Source organism: Scardinius erythrophthalmus, assembly GCF_964197995.2.
Source record: "Scardinius erythrophthalmus genome assembly, chromosome: 4".
NCBI lineage: Eukaryota > Metazoa > Chordata > Actinopteri > Cypriniformes > Leuciscidae > Scardinius > Scardinius erythrophthalmus.
In genome coordinates, this window is record NC_138224.1 from 50574120 (window position 1) to 50590518 (window position 16399).

Genomic DNA, 16399 nt, shown 5'->3' on the forward strand with positions numbered 1-16399 from the left:
TTGGTAAGATATATCTTTCGAGTCTTCTTAGCGCACAAAGGCTACGTTCACACTGCAGGCTGAAACGACCCAATTCCGATTTTTTTGCCCCTATGCGACCTGTATCTGATCTTTTCATGACAGTCTGAACGACACAGATCCGATCTTTTCAAATGCGACCCAGGCCACTTGGGTATGTGGTCCCAAATCCGATACATATCCGATCTTTTCAAATGCGACTTCAGTCTGAACGGCCAGGTCGCATGTATCCGACCCGCACGTCATTGATACGCGAAAAACGTCATAATTCTGCATTGAAGTAGTCGTCGGTTTGAAAACGGACTGCATATTCGTCGAGCTGAGGTAAATCTGCCGAACGGGTCGACCTCGACGAGCCCGTTAATTAAAAAAAAAAAAAAAAAGCCCACGGCAGTTATGTTAACTTATTTGTGCTGAATCTGATATTAGATTGGTCAGCGGCTGCTGTCTGGCTCTTGTGTAACGGTCCCTGCGTGCGCTCGTGTGTGTGTGTGTGTGAGAGAGTGAGAGAATCACAGTTAGTTAAAGCAGAGATCGGGCTCTGGTTAAAGTTTAGCAACTTCCGCAAACAACAAGTGACGTCGTTGACCGTTGAGAACTCTTCTGCGCATGCTGGTCACTTCTGGGTCATTTCACGTTCACACAGGAGATCACAAAAGGTCGCATTTAATTGGAAATGTGAACGGCCTTGCAAAAAAATCGAATTTTTTCAAAAAATCGGAATTGAGCATTAAGCCCTGCAGTGTGAACGTAGCCTAAGAGTGAGCGTTATTGGGGAACCGGGCCCAGAGCGTTAACTGTGGTTTTAAACTACTCTTTATTGTCAGAACATATCATGACAAACACTTGCCAAACTGAGGTAGAACATTCAAACATTTGTCATTTTTCCTTAAAAAAATAAATATATTTATTGGACAATTTCTTAGTTTCTGCATGTGCTAATTTATTTTTTTTTTTTTTTGGTAAAATGTAATATTCTGACTGTTTGACTTTTATTAAACTTAACCATTGGTCATTCAGTATCATGCATTTAGATCATGATAACCACAGATAAAACCAGGGATAGCCTATAGCACCTCACTATCATGGCAACATTTATGGTTTCTATGGTATTTGTATGAAAAACAGTAGTCTAAATACATTATTATTATACTGTAATTATATTCCATTAGTCCTTTAATACATTGTCTACATTAATAATATAATACAATTCAATATGTATATCCTGCATTTCATGGTGCGGTTAATATTACTAACAGTAAATCTGTGGTAAATGATGGGAATTTCAGCCTTCAGACTGTATCGTTGCGCACAGTTTGTCAGCGCTGTTTCATCTGCCTTTAAACTGGTTTAAATCACTGAGACATTTGTGTTCCTCGCTGAATTCAAGCGCTTCTCACTGGATTTCGTGACCGAGACCGATCAGAGTAAACGCATCTGCTCTAACTTTAGTGCGCTCGCGCTGCCGTTTAGATTTTGAGCGAGCGGATAAATGGTCCGTGTGGCGCGCGGTTCAAATGAGTTTCGTTCCGCTTTTGGCGCATAAACATTATCGAACATTTATCAACCTCTTGATATCGTTTTATCGAGAAAAATTATATCACGATAATTATCGTTATCGTTTTATCGCCCAGCCCTACGTTCCCCAAAGTGTCATCTTCGACGCAGCGCAAGTTCCCGCGAAAGGAATCTCATCATTTGAAATTATTCTGTACACTCAAAAATTGTTTGTTTAATGAACTTATTTAAATTAAGAACAACTTTTCCACACAATTAGTTTAGGTCTGTACAACAAGAATAAAACAAGTTCATTTAAACAAATAATGTTTTGTTGAACCAACCCAATAGATACGGGTAACATACGGGATCAGTGCTGGCATGAGTGCAGTTTTTGCTCATTGAGTGAAGTGACACACGTGATGTTTGTGATGTCGGCCTCCCACAGCCTGAACACAAACACTGACATAACTGAAACTCTTTTACATGTCAAACATAACTGAACATTAAACACTAACAGGCATTTCCCTCAAAAACACATAAAATAGCACTTAATATTGTAAGGACCACCCATTGGCCCAACGACGGAATCCAACGGCCTGGCGAAGGTTTAAAGCGTGTATGTCTTTTCAGCGCTCCAGTGAAGTTTACTTAATCTATTGGAACTTAGTTTTAGTATTACTTTAGCTCTACGTTTGATCTGACTCCAATTTCAAATGATAATCAAATTTAGATCGTATTTCTGATTAGAAATTAATCATAAACATCGATTATGAATTAATTTAGATCTTTGATTATCCGGATTATCCCATACTTTCAGTTATTAATACGTTATGGACCCGAATGCCGCACAGAGATCACGTCGGCCAATTCGTGTTTCTCACGGACACAAACTTGTTAATTCTGATTTGAGTCAGAGGATGTAGGGTTTGCTAATATACCCCTAAAGTCAGTCGCCTACTGCTTACGGACTAGAGAGTGTAGTTTATTTCAGCCATTTCCATACAACTTGCTAAACCAGTGATAGACAGAAATCAACAGGTCTCCAAGATGACGTGCCTACTGCTCCGTTCATTCATGTGCCTGTAGTTTGACCTACCTTAACTAAGTTTGCGGTAGCACCAGCCTCCTTAAATATATTAAAATAATGATTTCAGAATACTTCAGAATAAATCAAGATGTAACATTTATTTGTCAGGTAAAAATGTATTATGCCAATTACAGAAGTAATTTATTAAAAGCCAATTCAAATATACATTTACTCAAAGATGAATCTAAAAGTAAGCAATGTTCTCCTGACAAAGACACACAGTAATGTGTCAGGATTTTCCAACAGGAAAATACTGCCATGCATTACTGTGTGGGGGATGATCCCGGTAAAAGATTCCCAATGATTGCTCTGTCCCCTCACCTTAAATACCAGACCAGAACAAAAGGGGTTAAACAAATGTTGTTTAGAGTTGGTTGGGCCAATCCATGTACCCCAGGGGGGTAGCACCTGGTTTCTTGAGATATCGTAAAGAGATATCAGCCAGAGAGGAGATACAGGATTCTCCTAAGTTCTTCAATCTTTTTCATTAAACCAATGACTGCAATGAAATTAAGACCATTTTACCAATCGCACTGTGCCCTTTAAAATGACACCAAACATGAAAAGGAAAAACAACATATTCACAAGATACATCATATGTGATATATAGACATTCTTAATGAACTTTCAGTGCCTTGAGGAGGGAGAGGGGGGATGAGTTGAAGTCAAACAGGGGAACAATGAGATAAGTTTGGGCAGTACAAGGTTCTGTGCTCTGCCTTTGTTGTCCGCTGTCCAGGGTGCATTTTATGGCGTTATTGCAGGGTGAGTTTTGTTTTAACAGGAAAATCAGTTCTTACAGACGGCCCCTGGCCCCTTGGGACAGATTTAGATCAGGCCTAAGGGGACATTTTTTGGACATTTTCCTGTTTCCACATTTTTAGTGTTCACAGACCTGACCACTGTAGTTTGCAGTGTTAGTCGATTGGTGCAGGAATCCAGTCGTCACCTGAAATAACAACATTACGACAGGTTGAACATTAAAATGAAAGCATGGCAGAATGTGTGGATTCTGCAGCAGCCGGACTGGGTGTCACATGACCCTCTTGGCCGGGTTTGCTTCCACCTGCACTTGGCTGCGTTGGTATTCAGTCTGTAGAATGATCTCGTTGTATCAAGTCTGTTTGCGTTGGTCAGCATGATCAGAAAGTGTCATTGGAAAGTGTCATTATAACGCTTTGCGGAAACATCTTTGTCCTCCCTAGGATGTTTTAACTGACCATTTGAGAAGTCCTCGGTCACCTTCAAGCAGAAGGTTTCATTTGCCGGGTAGATCAGAACTCCATTGTTGAAGGAATCATTTCACTGATGACGCTCCACTGCGTGTAAGACACCTGAACAACTTTTGAATGACCATGCAATAATTGAACACTGATGTATTTGTGGTTATTGTAAGATGAGGAAAAGTTATTGGATAAACACAAGAACACAAGATAACAAAACATGATGTACTCAAAAATATGAAACCCAAAAGTCAAAGGTGCGAGTGGTAAATATGGTCTCTTCTTCAAAATCATATATTTAATGAACAGGTGTAATTTGATCACCAAATTCTTCACTACCGCAGTGATCTGGTAGTGGGATTTAGACTTGGTCTGGATGAATCAAGGACGGGTAGCAGAAAGTCACCATAACTAGTATATTTACTAGTTGTATGCATAATTAGAGTAATTAGAGTATATCACATAATTAAACATGGAAATACACAATTTCATAATTGTAAAATTGTCTACATTAGTTGTTATAAGTGCAAATCATCAATGAAACTTAATGTTTTAATCGATTCAATTAGAGAATGAAATGTATAGAAACAGAGATTTAAATTTCTGGTTTAACTTTTGTAATCATCCTCTGTGCATTTGATTTACAGGCTAGGTCACACTCAATAGTGCAGGTCTGAATTGTTCAGTTGACAAATAGAAATGCCTGCATTTTAAATTTAGCTGTTTAGATCATTGTCATTAGTCATTTGTTGGAAACTAGGGGGCCCTCCTGGTTTGCAACAACGCTAACGACTGGACATAAAAAATATTTTGTCCAAAGACCAGTTGCATTAATTAATAGGTCTCAATAAGATTTTTTATGTGGATTTAAATCAATTGATGTGTGACCACAGCCATGCATGTCCTATGCACAGCACAGTATTTACATACAGGAAGTTGACAAGACTGTAATGCTGAAAAGAAATTATTAAAATAATTTTCCTTGTCCTATATGTATGAAGGTAAATGATGTATTGCATGATGTGAATAATTTTGGCCTGGTTAGTCTTATGATCTATGCCAGGTAGAGATGTTCTAAGATTGCCATAGTGATGGTGTGTATTGTGTATGTTTGTGTACAGGAGATGGGTGGTGTTTTATCCTACCATAATTTGTGTTGCATAATTTAGTTCCAGTGCTACACCGGGAGGCCACATACAGGAGCTGCTTCTGTAGTGTTATGAGGTGTGAGCGGCCCCTTGGAAGTTTCTCCACCCCCATCTCCTAATGTAAAGTTGTGTGTCCTGCTTAAGGCAGGCAGAACCAGACCCTTGTGGAATCTGGTTCTAAAGAAAGTCATTTGTCAGCCTGTAGGGAAATAGACCTAGAGAGGAAAACACAGTTTAATCTTGAGCCTTTATACAAATTGCATTTAAGATAGATGGTCTATCTCAATATTTATTTGATGGCTTTAGCCAGACAGTTGTTACTGATGGCTTTGATCTGTTAAGATTTTACGCCATTAGAAGAAAATTTGTTTTTGTTTACAAAGACATGTATCATTCTCATGATCATGTGTTTGCAAAGAAAAGGTCAATTAAACAGTGATAATAGTCAGATCTGACTGCTATTGCATCTAAACTCAAACAGTCTGCTGTGTTGTGAGCATTAGGACCCTCAGGTCTGCTAGGGAAATCTCTTTACATGATGTTGTTTATTTACACTAGCCAGATCTGTGTTTAGAGCAATTAGATCACCAGGGGTGGTGCTGTGCTTGTTTGTTTTAGCCTTTGGAATTTATGGTGCCATTCAACTCTTGACCATTTGGATCTCTGTGGTCCATAAAGACTGTAGATTTTCTGCCTGATATTTAAATTCACACAACTGTTCTTACATGTACAGTAAAATACCTTTCCTGATCAGATCCCATGTGAGATGAAGCTCCTAGAGAGGAGTTTAACACTTGCACCACTTTGTTTGTGGTTTTGTTGCAAGAGAAAATTTAAATTTGTACCTCCCCTTGTTACTGGGTTAAAGATCTATTAGATCAAAATGAAATCATCCTGTGGATTTGGATGGACATTTAAGACATGGTAATCAGGTTGATCATTTTAGTTGGTATATACTGGGCATTGTAATTTCTCTCATTAAAGATTTTTGCACAAATAGAAGGTAAAGAAGTTCTTTCTGATTCATTCTTCCTTTCAGTTTCCTTTCTTACCAATACTTTCTCTAACCATTTATTATCTCATTCCTCCCAACACTAGTAGTGTTCCTCCTTCTTGTTCCCTACATACACGTACCATCTTTCTACATTCTGATTCTTTTAATTCTCATTAAACATTCTTTTTTCTTCTAACCCAATGCTGAATCATCACGAGATTAAAGCCATTCTTGGCCATTACAATATAAGATATATTACAATCTGGTCATAATATAAATTATATTTTATAAAATTGTATAAATCAAACCAATTTTATTTTCTGGTCTCGGGGGTTTCTACTGAGTAATTTGTCCAAACTGACTTGTTATCTTCTCACTGATCTTTTAGAAGGTGATTGGCCCTGCAGCTCCAGCTGTGCTGGCATTAGCATTGTGTACACAGCAACACCCAAACTGGAAACCAGTTACAGCTGCTTCGATGCTGTGAACATTCAATGGACTGCAGGCATTGAGAAACATGGGTCAAATCATTGCTCAATTTAAAGATTTTTGTGACTACAATTTAGAATTGGACACAATTATCTTATTTTAGGCTGAGATGTTATCAGTTGCATTCTTTTAAGAATCTTATTTAAATATGAAAGAAAGGTTGGACAAACAGGTCTCATGGAGGGCGCCAAGATTGTTTTATGGCTTGTTGCTTTTATCAGTCTCTTTTGAGACCTCGAAAGCATACAATAATGCAGTGATTGCAAAGTCTGGTATAAAACCAAATTAAAGCTATGTTTTATAAGACTGAGCCTTAAATGGTGTTGTTTAAACCATATACGGGACATCAGTCATGAACTTTTTGACACTATTAAAAGATTTTCAAAGAACCATGATTACTTTGATGTAATTCATATAGGTCTTTGTCTAAATTATCTCATAAGATAAGGACAAGCTGTGCATGTCCTCTGACACTATCAGGCCTGGTTACAAGCCTCTAGTAACACAATAATTGTCATTATATGCATCAGTTTTAAAATTTAGCGTATTTTTCCAAATTTCAGCCTAGGACTCCTGCATAGCAGCTGTTCTCTAGGACTGGAATCATTTTCCCAGATAATTTCTTTTGAAATATTCTAATTGCATTGCACTGTTTTGTCCAACTTTACACTTCACACACAAAGGATTCAAGTGAGACAATTTTACTTGTTATCTTTTAGCTCATCAAATCACAAGATTTTTTCACAAGTTAGCGTGACCATTTTCTTATTTCCAGTGTTGCAATGTTGTTGCAACAAAGCAAATAATTAAATGTAACAACATTATTTACCTCAGAATTTAAGTTTTTAGTTTTCAACCCTCTGTTGAGTACCAGAATAAAATTTGGATGATGTTATTCCAATTTAGGTTTCATCACTTGTTGCTTTGGCAAACAAGGAGGTAAAGTTAAAGCAAGGGATATCTTTTCTCATCTACACTGCCGCTATCATGTCCCTGATATGTGGTTTTATCTAATTCTCAAGCCCCACCGGATTTTGCGTTCTCCGGTCTAACTGGGTATGCCGACCCATTCTACAAATGTGTCTATGTGAGGTGCGTCTGAATTTTCCCTCAACACTTCTAAAAGGCAAAAGAGAATTGACTTACCAAACGGCTGAAGAAAGAGAAGGACATCTTTTTTCTCTTACTTGTTGCAAGTCCCAATATTTCGCTGAAAAGACACTCGCAACCTGGAGAATCACGGAGGGACTGTCACCACTTTGTAAGGACCACCCATTGGCCCAACGACGGAATCCAACGGCCTGGCGAAGGTTTAAAGCGTGTATGTCTTTTCAGCGCTCCAGTGAAGTTTACTTAATCTATTGGAACTTAGTTTTAGTATTACTTTAGCTCTACGTTTGATCTGACTCCAATTTCAAATGATAATCAAATTTAGATCGTATTTCTGATTAGAAATTAATCATAAACATCGATTATGAATTAATTTAGATCTTTGATTATCCGGATTATCCCATACTTTCAGTTATTAATACGTTATGGACCCGAATGCCGCACAGAGATCACGTCGGCCAATTCGTGTTTCTCACGGACACAAACTTGTTAATTCTGATTTGAGTCAGAGGATGTAGGGTTTGCTAATATACCCCTAAAGTCAGTCGCCTACTGCTTACGGACTAGAGAGTGTAGTTTATTTCAGCCATTTCCATACAACTTGCTAAACCAGTGATAGACAGAAATCAACAGGTCTCCAAGATGACGTGCCTACTGCTCCGTTCATTCATGTGCCTGTAGTTTGACCTACCTTAACTAAGTTTGCGGTAGCACCAGCCTCCTTAAATATATTAAAATAATGATTTCAGAATACTTCAGAATAAATCAAGATGTAACATTTATTTGTCAGGTAAAAATGTATTATGCCAATTACAGAAGTAATTTATTAAAAGCCAATTCAAATATACATTTACTCAAAGATGAATCTAAAAGTAAGCAATGTTCTCCTGACAAAGACACACAGTAATGTGTCAGGATTTTCCAACAGGAAAATACTGCCATGCATTACTGTGTGGGGGATGATCCCGGTAAAAGATTCCCAATGATTGCTCTGTCCCCTCACCTTAAATACCAGACCAGAACAAAAGGGGTTAAACAAATGTTGTTTAGAGTTGGTTGGGCCAATCCATGTACCCCAGGGGGGTAGCACCTGGTTTCTTGAGATATCGTAAAGAGATATCAGCCAGAGAGGAGATACAGGATTCTCCTAAGTTCTTCAATCTTTTTCATTAAACCAATGACTGCAATGAAATTAAGACCATTTTACCAATCGCACTGTGCCCTTTAAAATGACACCAAACATGAAAAGGAAAAACAACATATTCACAAGATACATCATATGTGATATATAGACATTCTTAATGAACTTTCAGTGCCTTGAGGAGGGAGAGGGGGGATGAGTTGAAGTCAAACAGGGGAACAATGAGATAAGTTTGGGCAGTACAAGGTTCTGTGCTCTGCCTTTGTTGTCCGCTGTCCAGGGTGCATTTTATGGCGTTATTGCAGGGTGAGTTTTGTTTTAACAGGAAAATCAGTTCTTACAATATCCACATTTACTCTCCTGATCAAGACCTCTTCAAAGCATGCTGGGAACTAAAAATCCACTGCCCAGTTTAAGTTAATTCAACACTTGTTATTCAGAAAGTTAAAATGGATTAAGCAAACTTCAGTTTTACATATTCAAGTGGATTTTACACAATACAATTAGGTAAAAACAAAATGTTTCTCATTTTAATTTTAACAAGCACCAAAAATAATTTTTGCAGTGTATATTAAAAGATCAGATTCATAATTCCTTATTCGGATATGTTTTATCTCCATCAGATTCCCATCAGCTCACTCTGGATCCGAACACAGCACACAATTGCCTTCATCTGTCTGAGGAGAACAGAGTGATTAAATTCACCGACACTCTCACAGTCCAGCCGTATCCTGATCATCCAGACAGATTTGATGATGTGCGTCAGGTGTTGTGTAGAGAGAGTGTGTGTGGACGCTGTTACTGGGAGATTGAGTGGAGTGGGAGAAGTGTGTTAATATCAGTGTCATATAAGAGCATCAGCAGGAAGGGATCGGGTAAAGAGTGTCGGTTTGGATATAATGATCAGTCCTGGAGTTTATTCTGCTCTTACTCCAATTACTCTTTCAGACACAATAACATATGGACTGATCTCCCTGGAAAGTACATCAGCAGGAGAATAGGAGTATATGTGGATCACAGTGCAGGAACTCTGTCCTTCTACAGCGTCTTTGACACACTGAGCCTCATACACACAGTCCAGACCACATTCACTCAGCCGCTCTATCCTGGGTTTAGGCTTAATTCTAGATCTTCATTGAGTCTTGTTGATGAATCAGAATAGACTGTAGAGAGATTCTACCCATAATCCTTTGAGCTGCATGTTAAATCAGTGACTGTCACACGCTGCCCAGCCAACATTTGTATGTGGGGCCCATGTGGGTTTGAAATGGGCTGAAAATGTTTATTGAAATTCCCCATCCTATTATGCTATATTCTGAAATTCCAGAGACAATATTTAAAGAAGTAGATTTATGTCAGATTAAAGAGTATCTCTTTACAGTTATATACCTAATTGTTAAAATACATACTTTTAATCTGTATTTGACCCAGTCTTTGCTGAAAGCTTACACTGCAGACAGTCATTTGTGCATTCTGGACACTGTCCTCCTCCATCTCTTGGCCCAGATTATTTTGTCATTTTAATATAAGGTATTAGATTCTCAGTCAATGATAGAATGGGCCGACAAAATGATGCATAATTAAAGTATTTTAATAATTTTTTATTGCTAATGATTTATGATTGCTTTTAAAGTAAACATATAAAAATATTATTCTTTGTGTCTTTGGAAAATAATTGAGGTGATCACAGGTGTGGAGGATTCTTAAAATTTCCAGGATGGCTCGACTTAAAAGTCACAGTTTTAATAAGTTAGAATTAAGTTAAAATGAGAATCCTGATTCTTTTAGTGTTTCAGACAGAGATCACGTTTCTGAACAGATAAATTAACAACATAACATGTAATTTACTAAAGGTTCTGACAAATGTTAATTTCTGCAGTCGATTTAAAATGTTGAAACTGACTTAATGACTAAAATACGTGTTTCATTACTGGATGAATCAGCGTTTTAGAACGAATCTCTAGATTGAATGATTAAAGGTTCAAGTGTCAAGTTTCTTTTGAATTACTCTATTTTGATTGCTACTGTAGACAGTGTTTATATCTGAACTATAAACTTTTATCTCAGTACTTCTGTGATCATTTGAATTACGAGCTGATGTTTTTGTAATATTATTTAAGAATATAATAAATGACTGTTGTGTCCATCTAAAATGATCTTCCCATTCATCATTCTGTGAAGTGTTTGTTTCGGACTCTCATCTGCAGATGCCTTGTTTTGGGCTCCTGGGCATCGTTGTTTTACTGTTTGATTAATATAAGCAGCACGGCAAAGCTTTGTGTGCTCCTCGTCTCCTAATAAGGACCTGAAATAGGTAAATATAAGTCTGCTTTTTGAAACAACGGAGGATGGTTAGTTTGTGACAACAGCAGGAAACTGCATATTACGTTCACATCAAAAGATTAAATCAGATTTGCAGAGGCTACAGCGTTAAATACGTGCTAATACGCTAATCGCGATTAGCATCTTACTATAATAAAAGGTGTGATGAAGCACACCTTTACAGTCAATGGTACACACAGCTGAAGGTTGTAGTATGTCCGTTATCTGTGTGTAAAAGTTACAGAACATTTCTGGGAAGTTAATGAACTCCATTAACCCTCTGGGGACCCCGCGCGTTTTGCTCGTTTCTTTTTTTAGCAATGTAAAATAAACACTAAATGCTCTGTTAATTTTGATCTTTAATTTTCGTGTAATACATCAATCGATCCTGTTCAGTTTCTAATTTTTTTCTGTATACTCACAATAAACATAAAGTGTTTTGCTTTTGCCAAATAAAGAAAAATTAACATGATGCGATTTCTGCACTCTCTCTGTCAGTAAACTCCAATTTGAAACGCGTTCGAAAATGATCTATAACTCCGCGAAAATTCAGTCAAACAGGCAAACAAACCCACGGGCATAAAGCTTGAGATCGCATCTTTTAAATGAAGTAATTTATATAAAAAAAACAAATATTCTCAGCTTGTGAAATCTGTATTAAAAGAGAACGATTCCATTCGAGCTCATTAGAGCTCATTCAAAAGTAATGTGACCACACCCGGAGAGCGCACAAGATTTGTTTATCTACATTATAGCTTCCGCTACACTGTCACGTGACAAAATGACGCGTACATGCTTCAGATGCAATTCTGCTGAAGACGTTCCTTCAACAAAGGTGAGTAGCTCGTTTTGACTTATCTGAGTATTTACAATACCCTCTGGTAGGCCCTCTATAAGGTAATTTATACATTTTGAATAAAAGAAATCAAAAACATATGTCTCAGATCTGCCAGGTTCCTGCACCAACCAATCAAGACACACTGCCAATCACAGTGCACTTTTTTTAAGGATCTGATTATAAAGGCCACCTATTGGCCCAACAACAGAATCCAACGGTATAATGTGTGTATGTCTTTTCAGCGCTTAATTTATTGAATTTAGTTTCAATATTACTTTAGCTCTACGCTTAACCTGACACCAATTTCAAATGATCATCAAATTTAGATTGTGTTTCTTATTTGAAAATAACCCTAAATATTGATTATGATTTAATTTAGATCTTTGATCATTCTTGGTATCCCCTATTTTCAATAATTCATTCATTATGGACCCGGTATCGCTTTGAGACGTCACTTAGAGAATGTGTGCTCATGATCACAAACTTAGCCAGTTCTGAAATAGTCAGAGGATGTAGTGCAAACTATTTTACCCTAAGCGGTCGCTCTATGCTTAATCATAACAAAAGGCGTCATTTTTTTAATAGTTGCGAGCTTGCACCGTGCTAAGTCAGTGACAGTCAGAAATCGGAAGGTCTCCTTAATGATGTGCCCCATGCTCAATTCATTAGTGCCTTCGGTTTGATCTATCCTGGAATAGTTTTGTGGAAACACCAGACTACACATTAATCTACTACGAATAATGATTTCAGAATAATACAGAATAATTCAAATATAACATTTTATTTGTCAGGTAAAAATGTATCATGCCAATTATACAAGTAAATGATTAAAAGCCAATTCAGAAATAATAAATACATGATATCAATTACTCAAAGATGACTCTAAAAGTAAGCAATGCATTTCTGACAGAGACACACAGTGGTGTGTGAGTGTGTTCCAAGTGTAAGACTTGAGAAAACACTGACACAGCACTGCATGGGAGTTTTCCTGGTTACAGGTTCCCAAAGACTGCTCTGTCACCTACCCTTAAATACCCAGACCAGAACAAAAGGCTTGTACAAATATTTTTTAGAGTTGTTTTAGGTCAGTTCATGTACCCCAGGGGGTAACACCTGGTTTCAGGGAAGAGGGGAGAATTATCATATCTTGAAGAGAACATCACCCATAGAGGAGAACAGAATTCTCTAAAGTGTTCAATCTTTCTCATAATACCAATGACTGCAATGAAATTAAGACAATTTTACCAATCGCACTGAGACATTTAAAATGATCCCAAACATGTAAAGGAAAAACAATAAATATTTTTACCCAGCTTCAAGTTTGCATGGCATGTGACATTTGTAACCTCATTATTTTGTGATTCTAGGGAAGATTTGTTTTACATTAACGTTACTTGTCTGTGCCAGTTGTATTTTTGACACAAAGTGTAACACAGACGCAAAGAGATGAAGATCTGCCCTCAGAAGTTATTGGTAAGTTTTAGTTGCTGTATGCATAAATAAATAACTCACTGTTTAGTTTTTTCCCTAGGTGGATAGGTCTGCTATGCATTTGCTAATATGACTAACACGAAAATTCGGAAATAGCGCTTACCTACCTCCAAAGTGCGTTCATCCACCTCTAAATTGCGTTTATCCACCGCTAAGTAGCCTATAGTTCCTAAGCAATTTTAAATTAAGCTTATGTCGTTTTAGTTCTCTTACGAGAGTCCTCTCGTACTGCGTTTTATCAAAACGCTACGTGAAAAGTCTCTTTTCACGAAACACTGAAGCAAAAAATTATCCTTTAATTTTCATATATGTAAAACGCGTTGCGGCAGCAGCAGACAGCTATGGCGAGACGGCTTGCTCACTCATTGGCTGCTCTGCGGCAACTGCTTAAGCCTATCGAGCGAGGCCTGAGATGACATCAGGCCAATGAGGGCGCTTCGCGCCCTCCTCGCCACTTCCCGCCGAAACGGGCGTGGCTTACCTCTATAAAAGGAGCTCGAGAAGGCTGACTCACTTGATTTTAATCTCTTCAGCGAAGCGCACGCATCGCTGGATCACGGAAGCAGCGTCGTTGAAGCAAGCACAATCAGCGGGACGAGCCCTCGAAGCCGCTGGCCAATGCCGCCTTCTACAGCCGTACCTGCTGCGCTTTCCGACGCCTATATCCTTTTCATTACTATTGCTTTTCTGTGTGTGTGTGTGTGTTCTCTGCAACACTCACCCCTAAAAGAGCTGCGTCTTTTTAAAGATGCCTTCCTGCGGCTCGTGCCGAGCCCCACTCACCGAGGGAGACAAGCACGTCATCTGTGTTTCCTGCCTGGGTGAGGACCATGCAGCGCTCGCGCTCGCTGACGGCGGTTGCCCTCACTGCGAGCTTTTGCCGATGGTGACTCTGAGGACTCGCCTGGCATCCTTTTCCAAGCCTGCATTCACCGCCGCGATGCCGCGCCGTAAGAAGCGCCGCTCGCAGCGGGTCCCGGAACCCGTTCCAGCCCGACCAAGCTCGCCGGTTCGCCTGCCAGCTTCACCGGCCTCTCTCGAATCACTTCCTGATGCCCAGCGCCCGCAGTCTGCCGCCGCTTCATCAGAGGAAGTCGGTTCAGAGGCCGCGTCGGGAGAGAAGGATTCCTGCTCTCTGCTAGCTTCAGGCAGCGAGGATTGGGCGAGCTTTGAGGATCTCGCGCCTCCTGCCCGCAAGCCCTCAACGAGAGCCAACATCGAGACGGAGCTCATGCGAGTACTCGCGCTGGCCGCGGCGAGCCTCGGCCTCGAGTGGTCTGCACCGGAGCCCCCCTCTCGAACCCGGCTGGATGGTAGCTTCCTCCCTGGTGAGCGCACTTCTCCGGAATCTAAGCCCGCTCCTTTTCTTCCTGAGTTGCATGAAGAAGTTGCGAAGGCTTGGAACGCGCCCTACTCTGCGCGGACGCGCTCATCTGTGTCACCCGCATTTTCCTCTCTGGATAATGCCGGAGACCGAGGCTACCTCTCTCTTCCGCCGGTGGAACAGCCGATAGCGACCCACCTTTGCCCGCCCTCTGCTGGACGGCGGACTAAACCGGTGTTGCCTTCTAAAGCCTGCCGCATGACGTCGACGCTGCTCGCGCGAATCTTCTCCGCCGCTGGGCAGGCCGCGTCATCGCTACACACCATGGCTACGCTGCAGATTTACCAGGGTGATCTCCTCCGTAAACTGGACGAGATGGGACCTGACGCTATCTGCATCGCGGATTTAAGGAGCGCTTCAGATCTCACGCTCTGAGCTACTAAAGCCGCCGCACAAGCCATGGGACGGTGTATGGCTTCCGCCACTGTCGCTGAGAGGCACTTATGGCTGACGCTCACGGAGATGGCCGATTCCGAGCGCACTGCGTTTCTCGATGCCCCGCTGTCTTCCACCGGCCTTTTTGGTTCTTCTCTCTCCGAGTTCGTGGAGAGATTTACCGAGGCCCAGAAAGCGTCTCAAGCCTTCAAGCACTTCCTGCCGAAGCGCTCCGGTTCTGCAGCGGTTCGTGACAAACGGACTCCGCGGAGCTCTCAGCCTCAGCCCCCGCCTTCGGCCGCCTCTTCGCAGCAGCCACAGCAGCGCAGCTCGAGGCCCCGCTCTCGGTCCAGCGCCCGGCGCCCCTCTTCGCGAGGGCCGCGATCGAGGATTGTGGTAAAACCGGAAGTGCCGAAGAAGTCCTAGCAAACCTAGGAAAGCGCAGGTGTGTGAGTCCCGTTGCGGCCGGCCTCTCACCCAAGCGCCCCGCTGTTTCAGTCTCAAGATTTGCGACTGTTCCAGTGTTTTCTGCAGAGAGCAAGCCCGCACTGCTTCCCGCTTGCCTGCACACAAAAGCCGTTCTCACGGCTACCCAGATAAATCTCGAAAAGAGTGTGTTTTCTGGTGTCCCGGCCACGGCCGATGGTGCTATAAATGTAGTCTCGATGCCCACTCCTCAGTGCCCATCACTACACATAAGCACAGCCCTACACTTAGGGCCCGCGCACATAAAATCGACTCAGGTCGGTTGCGCTTCCAGCATAGTGAGAGTGCCCACTTCCCAGTGCCCACGAACACTATGTCTAACACATCACAGGCTCTCTGTAAAAACGAGAACTGTGAGCGCGCGCTCTGCTCAGGCAGACGCCGCGCCCAAAGCAGTAAATGTGCCCGCTCCCAGGCACATCTACTCGCTCACATGGGTCCTATGAGACTTTCTCAGTCCTCCCTCACTCAGCTAAGCACTGTAGTAAGGTCGAGGACGAGCGTCTCGCCCGCTGTATTAAGCGCGCGCCCCGCCTCAAATGCCACAGGCATAACGCCTATGTTTGTATCCCCCGAAGCGCCTCTGTCGCACGGCGATCAGAGCGCGCTCCATATCCAGCCCCTAGCCAGCCATGCAGAAGCATGGGCAGCGCTCCCAGGGGTTTCGGACTGGGTGCTAGGCATTATAAAGAGAGGCTTCTCGCTACAGTTTTGTCGACGCCCTCCCCGCTTCACAGCGCGCGTCGAAACTACGGTTTCGTTGGAAGTAGCTCACCTACTTCGAGCCGAAATA

At 41.1% G+C, this 16399-nt stretch overlaps 1 protein-coding gene across 1 annotated transcript in view; it reads left to right on the plus strand.

The window, feature by feature from the left end:
• The window catches only part of LOC308689941 (tripartite motif-containing protein 16-like), a 28764-nt gene extending 17905 nt beyond the window's left edge, over positions 1 to 10859 (plus strand). Inside the window, exon 6 of the mRNA XM_081364066.1 lies at positions 9334 to 10859. Within this exon, the coding sequence (XP_081220192.1) occupies positions 9334 to 9872 (539 nt within the window). The 3' untranslated portion in view covers positions 9873 to 10859. The remainder of the gene's footprint in view (positions 1 to 9333) is intronic.
• The last annotated feature ends 5540 nt before the right edge of the window (positions 10860 to 16399 follow it).